Source organism: Stylophora pistillata, chromosome 1 (genome assembly GCF_964205215.1).
Source record: "Stylophora pistillata chromosome 1, jaStyPist1.2, whole genome shotgun sequence".
Classification (NCBI taxonomy): Eukaryota; Metazoa; Cnidaria; class Anthozoa; order Scleractinia; family Pocilloporidae; genus Stylophora; species Stylophora pistillata.
In genome coordinates this window covers 5047751-5071448 of record NC_142519.1, presented here as the reverse complement: position 1 = coordinate 5071448, position 23698 = coordinate 5047751, and the positions used below count along the sequence as shown (strand labels likewise).

Genomic DNA, 23698 nt, shown 5'->3' with positions numbered 1-23698 from the left:
AGAATAAGTCGGCTAGACTTGATAGCTATTAGTTTTGACTAATTGGTTCAAACCTTTGCTTTGAAACGAGGGTAAGTGCGACGCATTTGTTATTCCCACAAGTTTTTGCACCAAACCTCGTTTTGAAAACAAGGGAATTTGGAAAACTCAAAATGTCATAATGAATAAGATAGGCGTGACTGGCCTTCATGTTTGCATCAATCGCCAATGAGAAATGAGTTTTGAACCGATAAGAATCCCAAAAATAATGAATAACCCTGATCTGGCCTATAGATAACTCAGGTCTTTATTATTTTGTTCAAAATAATTGCAATGGTAGGTACAACACAACACTTGTCATATCTCTAAAAATAAGCCAAGCAAGATATGGACAAGTGCTATAGTATTTATTGATTTGTTGAATATAAGTAACAAGCATGCAAGGACCATTCTGATAACTTACATGTCTTTGTCTTCAATCCTTACTGCTATCGCAGACGTTATATAAACAGAAGATCTGGAAATTATTTTTTTAAACCTATTTTTTACAGCGGTGGTAAAAAAACTGTGAAACAAGTAATCACTTATCCAAAAATTGATTTTCACTCGGTTGCAAGAAAATATCTTAACAATATTTGCATAGGTTTAAGATAAGTTTCCTGGTAAACCTGTTTCACCTCAACCGCTGAACCGCTAGTAACAGCAGAGGCTCAAGCAAACAAGCATGTGTTGCTAATGCTTTAACAAGCATTGAGATTTCAAATCTATAATCATTTTCAGACAAGCTTTAGCCCAGATACGTACCCATGTAGCAAAAGAAATTGATGTGTTAAAAGAAGGTATACTATGAAGATCAAATTTACTCTATTTGAATATTTGAGTTGATGCAGACGCTTGATAATCTTCACTCAAAGGTAGTAAAACAATTATTGGTGAACCACAAGTTTCAGAATGTGTAGTCCTTACCACATGTATAAAATGTCATGTATTAGGAATGCATGGAAAACAAACGAAAAAGGAATTTCTATGACACTTGCAGCCATACTACCACGCACTTCGCAGATTTTAAATTGCACATAGATTTACACATACAGATAGAATTTCAGAGTTTCCTCAATTTTGAAACATATTTCAACCATTTGAATCAGTCAAAGTACCTGTACAATAAAGCTATACATTGAAAATAACCTTGCCTTAACCAGCTTTCCAACAAGAATTAAACAATAATTTCTTCAGTCTTGTCCTACGTGTAGACTATTTATTTCTAAAATTAATGTACTATGGAAATACATGTGTACGAAACACATTTGAAAAAGTTTATAATGCTGCAAGTAAAGAGTTGGCCTTAAAGCCCAATAAGTAATTGCACAACAATAGTCAACTCAAGTTTTCATGGACTAAGCATTACAGCACTGGACTTTCTTTTTCTGTGCATCTTCATTTGTTGGATGTACAATAATGGGCTGCACATTATTACTAGGTTGGCTTCCATCACCACCTGGTGAGTCATGAATTTGTTTTTGGGACACAATGTGGTAGATTTCTGTCGAGGCAAAATAGATTATTATATCAATTGAAATATAAACAGGCAACTCAATTCCAAAACTTTTATGCAAATGTAAATCTCTAATTTCCTCTTAATTCTGAACCCACCCTACTGTTAGATGATCGGTTTTCTATACTGATACCACCTTGACTTAAAATTCCAAATATGTTTTCTTAGTAGGGTTCAGAGTCCAAATTTTTTCTGGAGTTGAAGTATGTATGTATGCAGTTATGAATATTTATGCAGGGTAGCCCGGTTTAGCAGATAGCTAGTTTAAATGGGGCCCTGTGAACACCCAGCCATCCCACCCAAGGAGAGGACGTCCACCACACAGTAATCTTGTGCGCGGGAAATTAACGTCGCCTACCCCTAACCCTGAAGGAGATGGGGCCTACGGTTTATTCGTCCTTGTCCGAGAAGACCAGAATATCTAACCATTTCTTGATATTATAGAAAGATACCAAATTCTCCTCAGTTATTTTAAGACCATGAGTATTGGTCTGGCCAGGGCTGTAACCCTCGACCTCCTACACAACACAAACTGGCGCTTTAACCAATTGAGCTAACTGGGGTTATATCTATAGTTTGCATAAAAGAGAAGAAAAGAATGAAGAGAAAAGAAACACATGCTAGCAAACAATCACACTACAAACACTCTACTGACCTGTTAAAATGTTATGAAATGCCACCTCTACATTTGTTGAGTCGAGAGCTGATGTCTCAATAAACGAAAGGCCATTTTTCTCTAGAGAAAAAAATCATAATTACTCTTTCCGCATGAAGAATAAAACAAAGGTTGCAATGTTCATAAAAAGCACTTTAACTTCCTCACTTTATTGTGCAATTCTATACAATATAGTGTGCTGTGTTATCCTTTGTCCCTCTAAGAAGTGAGCTATGATTGTCATAACTCCAGCTTTTACTTCAGGTATTGAATAATTCTTCAGTCTCAGAAAGTTTCACTTCATGTATCACTGTCAATCAGTTTGAAAGTTGCTGGCAGTTAAGAAAAAGTAGGCAGCCTGGTTGTATGGCAGGGCTCGAAATTAAAAAAAATTCCAAGTCGCCTTTTGGCGACTATCAGAGAAAAAATGGTTGCCAAATGCAAAAATGCAGTCGCCAGATAGTACAAGAACAGAAAATCAGATTAGAGCCTTATTTAATTGGCATTGTTGCTCGCAGCTTCTGGTAGATTGGGGCTGCAGTTGTGGGATAGAGAGAAATACTCGATCTTGAATGACTTAAAACATGAAAACACAAAAGGAGAAACCTGGAGAGACTTTTGCATGACAATCTTACCTTAAGCAGTAAGCGAAAAAAGTAACAAGAACATTTCAGGGTTACTTTAGGAAAGAGAATCTGTCACATCGCATGCAAGAAATCATAAGATATGAAGGCACCAAACATTTATCAAACATGGCAGATAGCCATTTAGTATCGGACCTCCTGATCTCAATGTAAATCTGCTGGCCAGATTACGCTGATTTTCTAGAGTGTGTTTGCACTGGAAAATTAATTACTCGTGAACTGAGGCTGGGATTCCAGGATTTTCGGCTTGTTATGTGTGTTTTAGTTTTTCACAGGAAATTGACAACACAATCAACAGTTGGTTCATAGAGAAAAACGAATGTCAGGTTTCAGGTTTTTTTGATGTTCTCAATTGTTCAGTCCCCAAAGTGGCAACTAAACTCGAATTTTTAGTCGCTAAGTTAAAAGTTTTAGTTGCATTGGCGACCATATCGGTCACAATTTTGAGCCCTGTATGGTCAGATCATATGCAAGAGTAGGACCTATTCTGACACAGTTTCCCAGGTGTTCCCCAAAGTTTGCACAAACCTTTGAGCACCTTCTGAACTAAATCAACTTATAATGTCCAATGCAGTTTCCAGTAAATAATGCATCACTTCCACTTAAACTGGAAAATGGCCATTGCACAAATTTCTTTGATTGTTTCAATAGCTGTATAATTTCTCTCCAGTACTCATGGTAAAATAAAATGAGAGTGAAGCCAGGTATGAAACACTGGCCAACCATTTTGACTTCCTGCCAGCTCTTATAGACAGCCCTGGGTATGAGCAGCAATTACCATCAGCAAAAACTGATTAGGCTCTTCATGCTTCAAACTCAGCAATAATGAGTGCTTAGCAGCAGATGTGCAAAATGTTAACCAGCATGTAAGGCTACTTTCATAGTAAACTGGTGACCACTTTCAAATTACCTGCAAATGCTTTTGCCTCATCTGTAGGGACTGCACGAAGGTGACGAAGATCACTCTTGTTTCCCACTAACATTATAACAATATTACTGTCAGCATGATCTCGTAGTTCTTTCAGCCACCTTTCAACATTTTCATAGGTCAAGTGCTTAGCAATATCATACACCAAAAGGGCACCTACAGCTCCTCTGTAATACCTATGGACAAAAACATTCAGTTAGTACAGGATTAACCAAAGCCCTATTAAAGGACAGATGCCTATATGTCATCATTAAAAAACACTTTGCTTTTTTAATTATACAAAGAAAAAATACAATCCATGCTGCCATGAGTATGAACTGTAATAAATCACAAATGACTTCAAAATGTGGCAAGAACATCAATGATACACTTGGCTGCATCTTGTGTTGCACTTTTTTGTTCTTACCACACTTAAACATCATCTGTGATCTAGGCCTGAACAGACACACAGAAACACGGAATTTACTTATTAATCAGGGCTCAGATGAAAAGATGTGTAACACAAAAGGAGATATCTAGAGGTTTCATTAACATGGCTACAGGTCATACTTCATGTGCAGGGATTTCATTAGAAGCCAGACCCTGGCGAATTCCAGCAGCTACTCTCCACAACAGAGCCGGCAACTATGGTCATTCCACCTTCCAGTTTTTGCAGGTTCTTTTTTTTTTTTTTGAAAACAATCAATATATTCTGAAGGCAGTCATCTATAAAAGGTGCTTTTTGTTAATATTTTGTTTCCTTTCCAGTTGTTGGGTGATTTCTGTTGCAAGTTCTAACAATTCTATTAACAATACAATTGGTTTACTGTGCACCATGTTGAATGGACAGAAGAGAGAGACTGGTGACCAATCTGCCTTGATTACTGCTGAACTGTCTTCCGACTACTTATGTCCTAATATACGCCAACATCTGAAATTAATGAGATCCCTGCATGCGAGGCTTGAAATGCCTTCCCCTACCCCCAAAGTTATTCAGAGGCAACTCCAAGAAAATTCTAGAGGTTCAAATGTATATTTTCAGAAAAGGCATACTAGACGAAATTTTGTTTGTTTTGCAAACAGATTCGTTCAACACAAACCGTTTTTAGTGTGAACAATTTTTTTGACCTACCAAAATTTTCACAAGAGCCACTAAACTTCAAAGATGCCATTAACTAGTTTTGGAGGCCTGCAATTATTTCGTCCAGCAAGAAAATCTATTGTCCCTTGACAGATACCTGTCAACTGGTCATCACATTTCATAACTGAACATGGTGTTAGAGAGTTGTCGAATTGCTCTCTCTCCATTCTCAAATGTCTACAGAAAAAGGCTTCAGAGAAGTTGCAATTTCAAACCAGGATTCTTAAGGTCAATGGCGGCGTCAACATTTGTTGAGCAACAGAGTTAAAGTCTCCATGATCTGTAAAAGCCAAATCCTTCCCAACAAAACCAAAAGTAATTGTTGACTACCCACAATCAGGTTTTGCATGGCAAGCAAACAGCAAAGAAGAGAGATTAAAACATTTCACAGGGGCATTTTGGTTTGCAACCAGTCCTTGACCAGAAACAACTTAAACAAAAATGCACTGTCGAGAAATCTTGGTGTCTATTTGGATTGATTGACAGTTGTGATAACCTATATAATTCGCACATCTCAAGTGCGAATGCTAGTACAAAAACAAAATTTTTGCTTTTAAAAAAATTTCAGTTTTTTTGCAAATACCAAACCAAATTGTTTGGTATAGTGCAAACAGGGCCTTATACATTACTCTTTTAGCTGAGATTTTGAAGGTTGCTTGTGTTCCCAGCCAGACAATTTCCCCTGTGCCTAGGCTTTAATAAAATCCCTGAATTTAAAATTGGTTTTAACTACAAAAATAAATAGTTCAGTGTGTTTATCGTGTTTTAATACAAATATGTGGTCACCATCATTTCAAACTTATTTCATTTGTTCTCTGTTTGGTTCCAGGTACACTAACATAGTATAAGAACAGAGGATACAATGAATCAAGCCAGTGTGAAATCATTTCAACCTCAAAATATGTTCAAGTGTAGCACAGATATATGCACAATAATTATTTGGTTACTTTTGTGCTAAAATTAATTTTAGCCAAAATGCCTTTAAATTAACCAATAGATTTTCGTGACGGACAACAGAGAAAGAGAAAGAAAGGTAAAAAAGGCAAAATGAGCTTTTTTTTTTAGTCAGTCCAACATCAGTAATGTCATCATTTATGATCAGAGTGATAGACTTCAGTTAGAAAAATCTACCACTAAACTCACGACAACTTTCAGTATCAATGCACAAACAGATTTTAGTTCATCCTGGATGCATTTTTCAAAAGAAATGTACGGTAATTGCCAGCGGAAAAGAAATATTTCTCGCATGCAAGGCTTAGGTATGACAGGAATATTGATTGGGCTTCTTCGCTATATATTAGTCAACAACTAAATCATAAAAGTTTCCAAATAGGCTCCAAAATAAACTGAACTTAAAAACAGCAAAATCAAAGGTACAACCTTTTGAAAGTTCACCAGTACTTCTATAATTATCATTTCCATAATTGTTATCTGACGCTATCAAACACTTGGCAAATTATTATGACACAAACCAGAGCGTCGCTCAATTTTGTTTGATAAAAACACTAACAATTAGTTAACTGCTATTTGTAAATTACATAATGAGTAAATTCAAGACTTTACAAAAACTCACGCGCTTGTTATGGCTCTGTATCTTTCTTGTCCAGCTATGAAAAGTGAAACAAATCAAGAGTCGAAAGCGTCAATCTACGATCGATATTGAACACCTCTACAGCAGCCGTTTCAACGAGATTTAAAACTTTGTACATAATTGTTTGAAAATACAAAATGCAACATTAACATGACAACGCTAAAGCTCTACTCTTTGTCAAAATAATGAGTTTCTTCAATCACAAGCCAAAAAAGTCTGCTGACAACCGCATTTAACACTGGCTTCCGGGAGGAGCGAAGGAAACAACTCCCCCTTGCTGCATGTAAACTTACACCAGTTTAAAAGATCGAGCAATTCACCTCCAAACAAACACGAAACTCGCAACCAAAATACCAAAGCTGACTTACCTGTGTCCCAGATTTGGGCTTTTATAGTTTTTCCATCCACTTGAATGCTTCTGGTAGCAAATTCTACACCGATTGTCGACTTTGACTCCAAATTAAATTCGTTTCTTGTGAACCTTGAGAGAAGATTTGACTTTCCAACACCAGAGTCTCCAATTAGAACAACTGTTGGAAACGTAAAGCAACATTAGAAATTATGCCATCATTTCAGGAGAAAATGAAGCCATGATTTAGCCTCAAAATACCTTTGAAAAGATAGTCATATTCATCATCTTTCGTCCCCATTGCAATATCCTTCGAGTAATCCTTGATAAATAAACGTCTTTCAAATCCTGAGTCTGCTGATCACGGCCTCCTCCGCTGGAAACTACTTCTGGAGCCAAAATTCTGGCAGAGTGTAGTAAAAAAGGCTTTTTCGAGATTTGATAGCGAAAGATTTAAGAAATAGACCGAAGGATGACAACGATTTTGAAGGGATTGTAGTTGTCACCAACGGGCGGAAGCGATGCAAAATGGCCGCCCTTCAGGTCTAGGCCTATGGTTCCAAATTTGGGAATGATCTAAGCGCCTGGGAATGAGTCTCGTTGTCATGTCTCACGTAGTCAGTGCGACGTCACACCACAAATGTCACGTTTTCCTCTCGAAAGGAATTTCAAAGGAGTAGCACGTGACAAAAAAAAAATTGTGGTTTTTAATTTGTGCGGACTGAAAAACCTGTCCAATCACTCCAAAAATGGTAAAAGAAATACAAAATCTCCAAAAATGGTAAAAGAAATACAAAATCTTAGAAAATATGCGACATTTTTTAAAAACATTTTTCGGCAGTTCTTCCGTCGCCATCAGTCCTAATTTATACAAAGTACAAAGTTAAATTCAAGTACGTATGATGCATGATCCTTCGCAGTAGATAGCGCTATTTATGCAATAGCGAAAATCAGACCTGAAAAAAATCAGGCCTGTACGGGATTCGAACCACTGACCGCTGCGATACTAGTGCAGCGCTCTACCAATTGAGCTAACAAGCCAACTGGGAGCAGGCCGTTAAGTTGATTCGTAATAAACCCGTGATGATAATTCAGATACAATGAATATATGAAGTTCATATATTTTGAACTGCGGTATTAATAAATGGCGCATAAATAGCGCTATCTACTGCGAAGGATCGTGCATCATACGTATTTAATACCGCAGTTCAAAATATATGAACTTCATATATTCATTGTATTAAATTCAAGTGTCTAACAAAATGCTCATGGGACAGGGCAACAATAGAAACGAAACAATGTATTCAATACGAGGAAAGTTTGAAATTAACATGATAAAGTTGGCGAACCCTTTTTTGCGTGACAGCAGGAAAAGGGCCAAAGTGAGGTAATTTGAAATAAAAAGTACAATCACCCCGTTTCCGTTTCAGACACTACGCCGACCTTTTATTTCAAATTACCTTGCATTGGCCCTTTTTCTAATACTAAGTGCTATTGTAAGAACGTAGATATTAAGTTGGTTTTTTCGTCTTTTAAAAAAGGGAAATATACTTGGTGTGAACGGCCCTATCCCTCGTGGGCTCCGTACGTGTGCGGTTTTGAAGTTTTTATGTGCGGGCTGTAATGCTTGCTATGTCGGCGAAACCTCTCGGTAGTTATCCACACGTGTGCGTGAGCACTTCGTTAGTGATAGGACCTCTCACATTTTCAGACATGTACAAAATTTTCAACAAAGTCCCACTCTGTGTTCTGATGAGTGTTAAATTATGCATCTTAGACTCACTCTTCCACAACTCTCCAACTTAAAGTCAAAGAAGCTGTTCATATTCAATGGCAGCAACCTAAATTTAATCATCAGCTTTATCATTTTAATTTAAAACTTTCCTCTTAATTACATACATTGTTTTGTTTCTATTGTTGTTTTGACCCGTGAGCATTTTGTTAAATACTTTAAATTCAACTTTGTACTTTGTATAAATTAGAAATAAAGATAACAGAAGAAGTGTTGAAACATGTTTTTGAAATGTCGTGTATTTTCTTAAATTCTTGACATATCTGCTATTAGTATATACTAAAACAGTGGATAGCGTTGAAGGCGTGCTCTAATTGGTTAGTCAAACTCCGAATATTCTTTGCTATCTACCTTCGGGCAACTCGGGAAAAAATGGCCTCCCGGTTTGCATCCGCGACGAGCGAAGAAATCACTCAAATTAACGACGAAGCAGTCCCTGAAAACACAAAGAAAGCGACTAAATGTGGTTTGGCCGTGTTTAAAGGTGTTGGTTTAAGTTTTTAACCCGGAGTTTATCGATAAAAACCAATGAGAAAGGTTTTGTTTACAAATGCAAATTAATCTTGCGTAACCTCACTTGTTCACTTGAAAATCAAAGTTTAATGATATTTTTACAGAATTGTGTCAAATACAGAAAGAGTTTGCTACACCATTTGAAGAAATGTCGCCACCAGCGCTAAACAAATGTCTTCAGATTTTTTATCTGTCAGCGAGAAAACGAGACGGCAGTTTTTACAGCAAAAAATCACTTTCCGCGCGTGAAAATGTAGGAATCGTTGCTGGAATGTATGAATTAAAATCAATTTTTGGTGGTGTATATTTATCTCACTGTTTTAGTATATACTAAAACAACTATCCACCTCAGTGTCGGTGGTTAGCGGTGGATATTTACCTCGCCGCTTCGCGGCTCGGTAAACATCCACCACTAACCACCTACACTTCGGTGAATAGTTGTTAACTATACAGACCTTTCAAAATAAATCAGATGTAAAGGTTGAATAAACGAATAAAAAATCGAATAAAAACTCTCTGAGAGTAATCAAGACGGAAGGGAAGGTTTTTTGTTTCATTTTGAAGTTGTGTCATTCCTTCTGAGAAGTATGGTTCAACGAAATCTTGGCATTCAGTAAATTATCTCCAATACATGAACTGTGTTGTTACTCAGCATCAAAGAATACAAATTGAAATCGACTACTTCTTCGGTTAAAATTCTCCTGCACTAAAACAGAAAAATTGCAAAACTTCGTTGTCACCATAAATATCTGTTCTTTGCAACCTGAAATAGATGTCACACAAGTAGCAAAAAAATCAGCAAGATACAAAACCAAATCTCCGGCAAAATCTAACGCTACATTTCTCTCTAAGAGTAACATGTATATGGCGACAGAAGGTACAATCTAACCACAGAAGGAGAATCATCGAAATGGCATGCGCTTTGGAGAGAAAATTTGCAGGTAAGGTGATTCCTCAAAGAAAAAGATAATCGAACAATTTTATGTAACTTTTCTGAAATGTTCCCTGCTAGTGTCTGTATCGTAAAAAAAAAATAAAATAAAATAAAGAAGATAGGTCACTGTGTTTGTTTAAGAGATATGATGGGTCAAACTCACCCCATTTGTGCCTGAACTGCTAATAACAACAACAACGACATTTAAACACGATAAAAATGACAGCGAAGCTGATGTGGTCGTTTCTTTCAAATAAATAAAAAACTTAAAACAATAATTTTTTTAGAAAAACCTATTAAAAAATATATGTATACCAAGCTATTTGCATGAAATTCTACGTTTAAGCGTGTTTTTAATCAAGTTTCTGCTTGCGATTGAACGTGTATGATTTTCGGGAGAATTCCATAGAGATATGGCCTCGTAACAAGTGGACTAGCCAAGGAGTTCCGAGTTCGGCTTCGGTAACAAAAAAAATAATTTTTCTTCGTAGGAGCAGCTTAATAGCAACAGGTGAAAGGTCCTGAAAACAGTCGTGTGCTAATGAAAGTAATCTATATACACCTTTGCCATAATGGCGGCGGCCGAGTGAAGACTAAAACTAGTGCATGGGGACGAGACCACCCGGGCATGGATTAACAATAGGGAACTTAAGCAAACCACGACGGCGACGGCAACGAGAACGTGGAAAAACAATAGATCTAATTGGCAGAACAATAGCGCAGCACGTGCATTTTAAAACTTTGTACATTTCTTAGCCGTCCTTTGCAAAACAATAACGTGAAATCACCAAAATTTGCGTCGTCTGCGAACCGAACCCGTGGCGGAAAATTATTTTAATTTACATTTGGAACTCAACGCTACTTTTATACGTTATGTTGAGTTTGAGGTCTGGCGCCCTATGAGACGGTAAACACATGCAGCCATTTTGGAAATTCTAAATAAAAGTAGAAACTCATTTTTTTAATCGACGTCCTCCGTGGCGTTGCCGTCGTGACCGCTTAAGTTCCCTAATTAATGGCGAACCAGTTGCTTTGGGCTAGGACGTGATCGTTAGACGTATACCAATCCAGGTTGTAGATGGTCTTAGCGGCACGTAGGTGTATCTTCTTCAGCTCATCGAAGAGCGATTTACCATAAGAGCCACATACAACCAAACTTTAAGTGACTGACGGTAAAATTACTTTGAAATAAAAAACAGCTCTCGCCGTAGTCGGTAAAAATACAAGTACCTGAGAAGATTCAATTTTTGTGTGAAGGACTTGATTAACTCTTTTACGTGAACGTTCTAGTTAAGATCACTGTCAAGCCCAACTCCTAAGCACGTGATGGACTTGACTTGATTGACAACGGCTTTTCCCAATGACACCGCGCCACTTGCAACGGCCCAACAAACTGGCCGCGCGTTAAAATCATATACTCAGTTTTACCGCGTGTTTAAGACAACGAAAACTTTGTCAGGGGATTACGCAGCCACGTAGATGGTCGCCGTCGTCCGCATACATGTGAATTTCGCATCCTCTAGCTCCAGCTATATCAGGTAGATCGTTGCAAAACAACGAAAACGGTGTAGGTCCTAAAACAGATCCCTCGGTGCGGCACGCCAAACTTCTCAGGCAAGGTTTCGAAGTGGAATCCATTTGCTACCGTAACTTGAGAGCGGTAATACTTAACCCAGCACCATAGGTCGCCTGCAATACCGACGGCTTGCAACTTTTCCAGTAGGACCTGGTGAGAGATAGAGTCAAAGACCTTTCGAAAGTCTACAAAGGCCATACCAACTATAAGGTTTTTATCCAGTGCCCGTCTCCAGTCCTCGCTCATTTTTACCAACGAATTAAGTAGCCCTTTTTATAAGCCCACTGGTGAGGATGGCCAAGATTATGTTCCGGAATGTGAGTTGTAATTTTTGTAGCTATGGCCTGTTCCATCAATTTTCCAGGGACGCATAGCAGGGAAATTGGTCGATAGTTCTGTTTATCTGTTTCATTATTCTTCTTGAACAGGACCGAAACATTAGAAGTTTTCCACGAAGCAAGGATTGAATTACGTTCAGCACTCATGGTGTATTGAGATAACAATGACGGAGTCAGTTCCTTTCCTGCATATTTGAGTAGCTTTGGAGAAAAATTATCAGGTCCACAAGCTTTGTTTGCTTTCATCTTTTTGACGCTCTCAGCAACACTAGCACGCGATATGGAGATGCTCATTATGCATGGAGTAACGCGGTTGATGTGAATATTATTATTCTCTTGTTTACAGACGGAAAGTTCGCTTGCCAACTTTTCACCAACAGTAGAAAAGTATTCATTACGGACCTGCGCTTTCTTGTAGTCAGATGTTTCAGTCGACCCGTCTAATGTCTTTATACCGAGTACGGGCTGCGACGCTGAGCTGTAAGCAGCTTTTTTTGACCAAGTTTCAGTAATGACTTACGGTCTTTTACTTCGTCAAATAGATCCACGTAGAACCTGCTTTTGGCAACTCTGACTTCATGCGCAACCCTGTTTTTTAATTAGTCGTACTCTGTCTACATGCTGAGAAATCGACGACAGTCAGCGATAGATGTCTTGGGCGTTGCATATGCTACTGAGGGACTTTCAATTCAAAAATGCTTCTAATGGGGGTCTATCAGACATTTTTCAATTGAAATTAGCGTCGTTACAAATAAAGGATTACTATGTTTTGGACGTCAAAGGACTTTAAGGATATTATAGAGCAACGGGAAATGTAATTTACGGGAAATGTAATTAACTAGAATTATGTTACACATACAGACATACGGAAGGCACTAGATAACATCGACCTAAACCAGATGAGTCATCGATATGTCTGCGGTGTCTTACAAAACGAACCCCTCTACTTCCGCTCATTTGATCGATCGCTGCGAGAATGTTGATTTGAGTTTAAAACAGCAACAACAATAACAACATTGAATTTATTTTTTAAAATTAAAGAAATAAAGGCCTTTGTAGCCCGCAGTTAGCAAAGCAATTCTAGGCGGGCTACCTAAACAGACACTGTATAGGCTCTCTCTCACACACACACACACACACACACACACACACACATACACACACACACACACACACACACACACACACACACAGACACACACACACAGACACACACACACACATACACACACATACACACACACATACACACACACACAGACACACGCAACAATTAAATAAATAAATAAATGAGCAAATAAAAATAAATAATAATTAATAGTAGTGATAATCATGTTAAAGGTTTTAACTGAGCCAGTCACACAAGGGAGTTTTTAACAGGTCAAAGAGAAAGCTAATCAGTTGAAATACAAATATAAACAAGAAAGGTCAAGGTAGCGCAAGTCAACATTCATCTCCTCAATTTCAAGAATTTTCAAAAGCAGGTGAGTTAGCTTACGTTTAAAGGGTGCTTTCCTTAGTTTACGAAGTTCAGGGGGGATGCCATTCCATAATTTCGCACCAACTCTAGAAAAGGAAAGCGACTCATGATTTGTTCTCGCCTGTTTTAAAAAAAGCTTCCAGCTACCGAGAAACGAGTAGAGCAAGAATGAACCAGTTCAGAGTGAGTAAAAAGTTCAGAAATATTGGGGAGGAGCACAGTGAGTTTTGATGTCGTGTAACAGAGAGGCAACCAATTTGAAGTAAAGCATTTTTATCGGTAGAATTCCCGAACGACTAAAAAGAGGAGCACTGTGATAGGATTAATCGGAAAAATAGATTATACGAAGAATCCGCTTTTGTAAAATGACGAGTTTCTTTAGATGAGTATTCGCGGCTTGGCCCCAAGCAACGAGACCATACGAAATATACGGTTCAATGGGCGAGCGGTAAATGTTTATAAGAGTAGTGAGCGGTACCAAGTGTCTTAGCCTTGCAATAATACCGATGCCTTTGCTTATTTTCGTGGAAATTTAGTTAATATGGTGCTTCCAGGAGAGATTACCGTCAATTAGAACACCTAGGTATTTGACATAGGTCTTACGTTCAAGAGATATCAATTGCTCCGAGTTATTATCAAGTGTTTTAAGGTTTACATTAACAGTTTATAATACTAAAAACTGTTAAATCTACCATAGATTCAGCAGTATTGCGCCGAATTACGTGGCTTGTGGTCGTTCCTGGGAACTTAGCTAAGGCTGGTTTCGGTCGATGTTCTTTAGTGTCGACACGCCACCAAATACACATATCTTATACTTATAGCACAATTGGATAATAATATCTAACATCGACCGTAACCGAACCGGATCTCTGCTGTGATTCTGGAAAAAAAAATTAAAAAATAAAATTAAAATTGAAAAGAAGCCTAAATAAAATAAATTGAGCAAGAGTGTGTTTGCTGTCCTTAGGGTCTCAAACAGTTGTATTTCAGCATTTTCGACTTTCAGCTTAAAAAGTTTGAAAAGTTCGGAAAATTATTAGTAAAGTTCTACTTAAACAATTAGGTGTTAACATTTGCAGCGAAATCTAAAATTTTCTGGGAGAATTGTTCTCTGGGAAGGACAATGGCGGGAGAAGAAACAGCCCATACGCCGTGGGCATCTTTATTCTCAGTCGCTTTCGAAGTACGTAAAGGACGAAAAAAGAGCAGAGGAGCTTATTAAAGCGTATGAAATTGCCACTACTACCCGTTTCACGATATTAAAACAGACAGGGGGATTTTCCAACAATGGTAAGCATTTTGTACAAGTATCCTTATTTTTATTTTCCACGAGTTTACAGTTTAGAAATCACGTTTGTTGACCATCGTTATTCTTTAATTCAGGCCAGAAAGAAAAGACTCAAAAGCCAAAAAATCAATGCAAAAAGTACAAAAAACAAACAACTCTTTTATCCCTGGACCGCAGCCAGCCACACCCAGGCCTACCATGTCCCTTGCCCAGCATCAATGCATTGAGATTCCCTAATTTCTTAAAATATTTATTTTTTAATTTTGAAATTTTATGGCAGCTTGGCCGGTGTCCTTTATATTAAGCTTAATCTAAATCTGCAAGAGCCCAAGAGGGGGGGGGGGGGGAGGGGAGGCGACTCCATATGAAAGGGCGGGGATGCTCATCGTCTCGTTTAGGGGTGTAAATTGCAGATTTTGGTCTCGCTTAGGGTGTTCTGGGCTAAACACCATCATATTTAGCCACAAAGGTCTCTTTTTGGGTTTCACTTGAAGAAATATTAAGAAAATTGTATAGTTTTCCATTTGTCTTATTTACTCGAGTCATGTGATCAAAGTTTAAAATGATCGCCTTTAGGGGTTGGGCCATGCCCAGAATGGTCTCCCTTAGAGCACCTCCGCCCCTTTAATATGGGAGTTCCCTCCCCCCCTCCCCACGGATTGCAAGTAAGCTATTAGCTTATTGCTTGGCCTTTTATTTACCTGTGAAATGTTCAGCAGGCAACCGTGGACGATACTCCTACTCTTGTACGTTGGATCAGCGATGATCTGATCGGCCCAAAATAACGAATATGAAATATAAATATAGAGGCAAGACCGATACAACGTAGATAAGTAAATTTTAAGACGGAGCACTATATTTCGGTTGGCCAAACCAGCCTTCTTCAGGTGAAGTGGGAATTAACAGAGAATTGGGGTTATGCTTCGTAGATAGCTGTATGATGTAACAGCGGAAATATGTAAAACTAATTTGATTGACCATGAGATAACAATAAAAATAGAAATAGTGAGCAAAACTAGAAATGAAGTAAGGTAAATTGGATAAATAACTAGAAACTAATACATTTCTTCGCGACCGTTAAGGCCATCTGGATAAATAGTGTTGCCTCTTGAAATTAAAAAAGCTTCCCTGGCCTTGCGTATCGAGTCTCTGTTGGAATACACTTTTTCGATGGCGATTAGCTCCGTGTCGTGAGCAGAGTGGTTAGGAGAGGAAATGAAGTGTTCTGCCGCTGTAGCAGGTTTAGATTTAGAGTTAGGTTTATCAATGGTACGGCGGTGTTCATTAAAACGGTCTTTTAAACGTCGTTTAGTTTCTCCTATGTATTGTAAGTTACAGCGGTTACACTGAATTAAGTAGATAAGGTTTTTAGTGTCACAGGTCAAGTGAGATTTAATGGGACGTGTTTCGCCGGTAGAAAAAAGCTATAGTTAGTAAGAGCGTCAGAGATGTAGGGGGCAAGTAACGCAGTTTCTACCACAACGGAAAGAGCCGGGGGGGAGTTGAGGATGGGAAGTGGTAGAATTAGAGGGGAGTTTGGCTGTTACTAATGTGTCGCGAGGGTTGGGGGAGCGTATGAAGGCGACAACTGGCAGCTGAGGAAAAGCTTTTTTGCAGCGGTTAGAAGACTGCAGTAGATGCCAGTATTTTTGGATGATGTTGGAGATGTGAGGAAGCGACGGATTAATAGTAGTTATAAATGGAATACGGTTAGGTTTTTTTACGTCTTTAGTTTGTAAGGTGAGTGTGCGGGAGATGTCAGCGGCGCGTTGTATTTGTTTGGTGACGAATTTATGGCTGTAACCTCGTTTGAGAAGGTATGTGGTAAGTTAAGCGGCGCGAGTCTCAAAAGCTTTATCTGTAGAACAGATACGTCGTAGGTGGAGTGCTAGACTGAACGGAATGGCTTTTTTGGTATGTAATGGATGGCAAGAAGAGTACAATAGATACATGTGTTTGTCTGTGGGTTTGGTGTAGAGGTCAGTGGAGATATTACCGTCGGTGGTTAATGAGACACTTACGTCAAGGAAAGCCACATTAGTGGAAGAATGTGAGCTGGTGAATTTGATGGTGGGGTGGATATTGTTAAGAGAATCGACGAAAATTTTTAGGTTATCTAAACCTTCGGTCCATACCATAAAGATATCGTCGATGTATCTAAACCAAGTGTGGCGTTTACTTGGGGTATTTTTCAAAGCGTTAGCTTCGAAAAGACCCAGAAAAAGGTTAGCGAAAGAAAGGGCCATTTTGGTACCCATGGCTGTGCCGTGAACTTGGAGGTAATGAGCATCATTAAAAGTAAAATTGTTCATGGTAAGAACCATACGAATGAGGTCACAAAGTGTGACGGTAGGAATAGGGGTATTGGAGGAGGTACACAGAAAATGGTCACAGGCATTAATACCTTCGTTATGTGGGATATTGGTGTAGAGGGATGAAACATCAAGTGTAACTAGTAAAGAATTAGGGGGCAAATTACCAATGTAAAACAGTTTGTTGAGGAAGTCATTGGTGTCTTTGATATAAGATGGTAGTTTGTGAACGAGTGGTTGGAGGTAGTTGTCAACAAACTGGGATATCCGTTCAGTGAGGTGGCTATTGGATGAGACAATAGGGCGTCCTGGATTACCGGGTTTGTGTATTTTGGGTAAGATGTAAAATCGTCCTGGTCTTACGTCAGTCTCTAAGAGGTATTGTTTTGTTGTTTCGTTGATGATTTGGTCGTTATGCATCCTGTTAACATAAAAGGTAACACGTTTTTGTATATCAGCAGTGATGTCGTTTGTCAAGCGTTTATAAAATATAGTGTCAGAAAGTTGTCTGTTGCATTCATCGATGCACCAGGCTGTGTCCATAACAACAATACCAGAACCTTTGTTGGCGGGTTTTATAATTATGTCTTTACGTTCCTTAAGTGAGTGTATGGCTTGTCGTTCTGTAGGAGTGAGATTGTCCCGGATAGTTTTAGGTTTACAGGTGGTTATGTCAAGTTTAACAGCATTAAGAAAGGTGTCAAGGGCTCGTTTTCGGTCATGTGGGGGGTTCCAAGTGCTTTTCTTGTGGAAAGGGGTGTCATTTTCGTTATTAAGGACTTTAAGATCCAGTACGGCGAGGCTCTGGTACGGCTGATGCAACCGAAAGAGACTGGGCCGACTACGCCGTCTCCCGCCAAACTCAAATTGATTAAGTTTTGTGCAGTACGGCGAAGTCGAACTCGATATAAACAAATAAAACTCTGCTCCAAGTTTTTTTGTTGTATGTATGTTTGTTTAGAAAAAATGGTCTCTTGGAAAGAATTGAGAGAGCTTATAATGCTCTATTATGACATGAATGTCCTCGATGACGCCGAATTTCTCTTACTATACGACCTTTACAACCCACAAAACCTGGACTTGCCGTGTGAGTTGTATCCACGTTTCGACCTCGAAAACCTGACCGAAGATGAATGTTTGTCCGAATTTCGGTTCAAGAAAGCTGACATCCCAAGACTATCTCGGGCTTTACGGATTCCTGCTGTTATAAGTTGTCACCAAGGGACAATTTGTGACGGAACCGAAGGATTGTGTATGCTTTTGAAGCGGTTGTGTTACCCTTGCCGATACAGCGACATGGTCCACTTGTTCGCTAAGCCTGTTCCTGTATTGTGCATGATAACTAATCAAGTTTTAGATTATATTAGTCAAGTTCACAGTCATCGCATTCTGCAGTGGAATCATCAGCTGCTAAGCCAAGCCAATCTTGAAAGATTTGCTGAAGTTGTTCACCGAAAAGGCAGCCCACTTAATAACTGTTTTGGTTTTGTTGATGGGACAGTTCGCCCTGTTTGTAGGCCCGGCACTCTTAACCAGAGGTTGCTTTACAATGGACACAAACGTGTCCATGGAATCAAATTTCAGTCTGTTGCTACCCCGAATGGAATGATTGCAAATATGTATGGCCCTGTTGGTAAGTTGCCTTTTCTTTAGAAAATTGAATATGGGATCAGGGTGAGGAGGCAACTGCCAAAGTGGTTTGTTTTTCCCTTTCATCGTGGGAAATTGTATGGAATAAGACTTCCTGGAAACATGCAACTGCTTTTTCATGAGAAATTAAAACACCCTCTTATAAAAACATTTCACTCTCATAGCCAAGCTGACTATTTCCAGAGAACAGCATGTTTCCTTTAATATTTTCAATATTTCATAATATATGAATAAGCAAATGAATAGTTTGATTTTTCCCTGAATTGTCATAGTTTCAAGAAAGATGAACTTTTCCTTTGAGACCCTCAATGCTTCAATATTCTTTCAACAAAATGTTATAAGACTTTGGTTTCACTTATCAGACTGAACTTTAACAGTGCCTCCATGAATTTTGTTGCAGAGGGCAGAAAGCATGATGCAGGTATGCTGGCTGATTCTGACCTATTGCGTGACCTCAATCAGTATGCCTTCAGCCTGGCTGGACAACCACTTTGTATTTATGGGGATCCTGCCTACCCCTTTCGTGTACACCTTCAATGTCCATTTAAAAATGGAGCTTTAACCCCACAGATGGAAGCTTACAATACTGCTATGAGTAGAGTGAGAACAAGTGTGGAGTGGCTGTTTGGAGACATAATAAGTTACTTCAAGTTTTTGGACTTTAAGAAGAACTTAAAGTTGGGACTGAGTAGTGTGGGGAAAATGTACATTGTTAGTGCTATTCTTAGAAATGGGCTAACATGTCTATATGGAAACACAACCTCAGATTTTTTCCTGTGTGATCCTCCTGACCTTGAAACTTATTTTGCATAAGACCCTTGAATTCATGGAAAATCTCAAAGTACTTGAATTCAAGGTTATTTATGAAAGAAAAAGCCATATTTTTTGTGCACCCCACCTTGTTCTTCACATACTTAGACTTTCCAGATAGGTGTATCTTCAGAATTGCATATGCCATGACACTATCAACCTTAGCTCTCACTAGGACATAAGCAGAGCCACAAGATTCAAGTTCTCAACAAGGGTGAATCAGCCCGAAGGAAGCACAACCCTAAAATCAATAGTTTTTATATTACTTGCCCCTACATTAGTGCATTTCAGTTACAAAAGGAAAGTGTAAGCACAAGGAGAATGCAATGTCTTAAGTTTTTTGTGCTTGTGCCCAAGCCTGAGTCACAATTTAGAGATGTCAAAGTTGGGTATTATTGCAGTTGTGCTTGCTCAACTGGTGTGAACAAGCCCTTACTCCTTGTCCCCATGAAAAGAAAATTGAACTAGTAACACTACAATTTGCATGACCTATAGGAGAAACATTTTTTTCATTCAATTGTTTGCGTAACACAGCCAGTTAACCTTTCTTTTTAAAAAAAGACAAATATAAAATAAAGGCACATTCTTATTACCTTCCATGCACATCCAAACTGAACCACCTTTCAAATACAGTCCTGTACCTGCCTCCAAAACACAACTTTGCTAATAACAATCATACATGGAGTACGTGATTTCACATCCCTTTTAATCTAACACCTCTTGCTATAAAACTCAAATGCAATGAAGGTGAACTGTTCTTAAAAAAATCCCAGACTCTTTTGAGTCACTCTTTTTGCAAGAGTTTTTCTGAGACAGAGATCAATGCCTGACTTTGCTGTGCCATTAACATCTGCATGTGTTGATTATGTTGTTGCTGTTGAGCTTGCTGTTGGGCCATTGCCTGCAAGACAGATTGCTGCTGAGTGAACATTGTTGTGAACTGAGCAGCTTTTGTCTCTTCTTCTTTTTTCCTTATCTTAAGCTCTTCCTCTCTTAAAGCCATGTCTGATTTGGCCTTCTCCTGCATAAACTGGAGAGCCTCATTACTGCTTCTCCTAGATTTTCTTTCCTTTGACTCTTGGCCAACTTCAGATTTTCGTTTCTTTGCTTGCCCCATCCGTTCCAAAGCTTGGTTTCTAATATCCTCTGCTGTGGCCTTCTCTTGACCTTTCTTTTCATTAGCTTTTGCAATACCATCTCTTTCTCTCTCTGTTATATCCTCAAGAAGTAAATCAAGCTCATCATGTTCTGGTACAGAGATTCCAGATGCAGCCGATTCTGTCTTTTCATTTTCTTTGAATCTGCCTTGAATAAGGTGAAATCTCTCCCTGATGGCCCGCTGAGATAAATTAGATTTAAATCTGACAGTTTTGCACCCTCCAAGATTCTTGGCAATTTCATCCCACAGTCGCCCTGCTTCGTTGGTTCCCTTTTTGTGTTTATAAACTTCTATGGCAGGGACTTCTCGGCAAAGAAGGACATCATGCTCTCTTGTCCATTGTATTGACTTCCTAATAAAAATAATAGAATAAAAATCAAGTGCTCTTGTGCGTAGGGAAAAAGAACAGTAACCTGTGACACTGGAATTTCTGGAAAAATAAAGAATGTCATCATCTATCTGGGCATTAACCAGCACGACTTCTTTTCAAAATGAGGATTAAATTTTTAACCAAAGCTATTGGGTAAAACTGAAATAAGCATAAAGTTTTCTTCCGCTTAGATGCAAAAGTAGAATGTCTCTTCTAAGTTACAAGTGGAAATGCTGGGTTTGACATTGAGTCTGATACATTGTCAACAATTATGCGTACATTTGTTTTAGCTTTACGACTTTTTTTTTCAGATCAGGAGAAAAACTTCCCTCACGACTTCAAAATATCCTAGAGTTTCCATTAGCTTATATATACTGGCGCCTAGATTTGCTAAAGAGTGCGTCTGTAATTTCAAAGCATCCCACCAGAAGGTGAAAAATTGGTTTACCTTATCTTAAGCCCTTAAAATAAAAAATGTTCTATGAATGCTTATGTGTTCTAACAAAGTTTTTGTCATTATTCAGGAGCAAATTTCAAGAGAGAGATACTGCCTATCATCATAAAGCTCTGAAAGAGGGGCAAACTCAACAACCAAGTCAAGTGATTTCACTCAGCTGTAAGCTTAAGCTTAAATCGACAGAAAATGAACAAAATGGAAAGAAAAACAGTTTTCTCTTTCAAACCAAGTCATCCTATATTCCAGCAGTCACCCGTTCTACACTAAGTTCCATGGAACTTCGCTAAACGTCAGTGTTTTAGAGACTAGAAGTGAGCAAAAGTGAAAACAACTTCGAACTTACAATGCTTGCGATGTGTGCTTGTCTGACTTGTCCATCTTTCGGAACACTTTCAGCGAGTTATTTTTGCTAAAAGAACGTCATAAAACCCATATTATTTTAAAATATAGTACAAATTAACGTTTTTATGCCCCCTTTCCATTCTAACGATAAAATATCCGATAAAAATACAATAGTTTACTCACGTAGTGAACACTCCGTCAACTCGCCATGTTTCCCGCATCAGACAGCCGTGCTACGGCGGGAAACCTTTCTCGAACTGTAAGTAGTGACGTCACCGGAAGTAATCTTTCACACTTTTGCCGTACCAGAGCCTCGCCGTAGTGGATCTTAAAGTCCCTAGTGTTGGAGTTGTCACAGTTCTCGTTGAAAAAATTTTCAGTTAGTCGCATTCGTCTTGAAAAATCGTAAATGTCTGCTGAAACTTCCGGCCAGTTGATATGTCGAGGTCTCGGGCAGAATGTGAATCCGCGTGAAAGAACAGATGTCTCGTCGGTAGTAAGGGAAAAACGAGATAGATTAATAACAGAAGAATGATCTAGGCGGAAGCGAAGAGGCTTAGTTTTGCGGCGAGAGCGTTTCTGTTTGGTGCTGGTGGTGGGTGGGTAAGTAGAGTTATGAATGTAATGTGTATTGTCAGATGATGTGTCGTTATGACTAAAGTTAGAGAGGACTTGGTCTTTACCTTTAGAGCTATTGTAGCTAATGAAGCGGCAGATAGGAGCATTCTTTTTGTCACGTCTTTTGGCAAGCAGAGACTCGAGGGACCGGGCCATAGAATTAAGTTTAGCTGAATAAACCAAGAACATATCTGGTGAACAAGAGTCTCGTAAGAGTTCCATGTGGTTTGAAAGTCCCTTGCTGAGTGTTTTGATCTTGTTTTTGCATTCGGTGATAAGTAACTTGAGAATTGGGGTGATGCTTCGTAGATAGCTGTATGATGTCACAGCGGAAATATGTAAAATCGTACCGACATTCTCTATTTTTACTTTCACCTTCATTGGCTTTACTGTTCCTGTCTCTCACTATCTGCATGGACATTGAATCTAACCCTGGGCCTCCTACCGTTACGCCAGTACATCCGATTACAGCAACACCTACCACGTCTACAATAAACAATACCTCTTACAGACTGACGTAAGACCAGGACGATTTTACATCTTACCCAAAATACACAAACCCGGTAATCCAGGACGCTCTATTGTCTCATCCAATAGCCACCCACTGAATGGATATCCCAGTTTGTTGACAACTACCTCCAACCACTCGTTCGCAAACTACCATCTTATATCAAAGACACCAATGACTTCCTCAACAAACTGTTTTACATTGGTAATTTGCCCCCTAATTCGTTACTAGTTACACTTGATGTTTCATCCCTCTACACCCGGCAATATCCCACATAACGAAGGTATTAATGCCTGTGACCATTTTCTGTGTACCTCCTCCAATACCCCTATTCCTACCGTCACACTTTGTGACCTCATTCGTATGGTTCTTACCATGAACAATTTTACTTTTAATGATGCTCATTACCTCCAAGTTCACGGCACAGCCATGGGTACCAAAATGGCCCTTTCTTTCGCTAACCTTTTTCTGGGTCTTTTCGAAGCTAACGCTTTAAAAAATACCCCATGTAAACCCCACACGGTTTAGATACATGGACGATATCTTTATTTTATGGACCGAAGGTTTAGATAACCTAAAAATTTTCGTCGATTCTCTTAACAATATCCACCCCACCATCAAATTCACCAGCTCACACTCTTCCACTAATGTGGCTTTCCTTGACGTAAGTGTCTCATTAACCACCGACGGTAATATCTCCACTGACCTCTACACCAAACCCACAGACGAA

At 38.9% G+C, this 23698-nt stretch overlaps 3 protein-coding genes across 3 annotated transcripts; 1 reads left to right on the top strand and 2 right to left on the bottom strand.

Moving 5' to 3' along the window:
• Positions 1-263: 263 nt before the first annotated feature.
• On the bottom strand, positions 264-7401 carry LOC111324683 (ras-related protein Rab-11A). Its single transcript, XM_022928293.2, has 6 exons — positions 7083-7401; positions 6841-7002; positions 6455-6488; positions 3744-3937; positions 2190-2270; positions 264-1522 (listed from the first exon to the last, which is right to left on the bottom strand). Exons 1-6 carry the CDS (start codon positions 7120-7122, stop codon positions 1377-1379), a joined length of 657 nt encoding a protein of 218 aa, XP_022784028.1. The 5' UTR covers positions 7123-7401; the 3' UTR covers positions 264-1376.
• A 10432-nt stretch (positions 7402-17833) lies between these two features.
• On the top strand, positions 17834-19564 carry LOC148740969 (uncharacterized). The gene is made up of 2 exons (XM_088754568.1): positions 17834-18687; positions 19105-19564. Exons 1-2 carry the CDS (start codon positions 17871-17873, stop codon positions 19515-19517), a joined length of 1230 nt encoding a protein of 409 aa, XP_088610694.1. The 5' UTR covers positions 17834-17870; the 3' UTR covers positions 19518-19564.
• Positions 19565-20199: 635 nt separating this feature from the next.
• On the bottom strand, positions 20200-22682 carry LOC148740968 (uncharacterized). The gene is made up of 3 exons (XM_088761070.1): positions 22090-22682; positions 21844-21909; positions 20200-21025 (listed from the first exon to the last, which is right to left on the bottom strand). The coding sequence occupies exons 1-3, from the start codon at positions 22680-22682 to the stop codon at positions 20299-20301; spliced, it is 1386 nt and encodes a 461-aa protein (XP_088617196.1). The 3' UTR covers positions 20200-20298.
• Positions 22683-23698: the final 1016 nt, after the last annotated feature.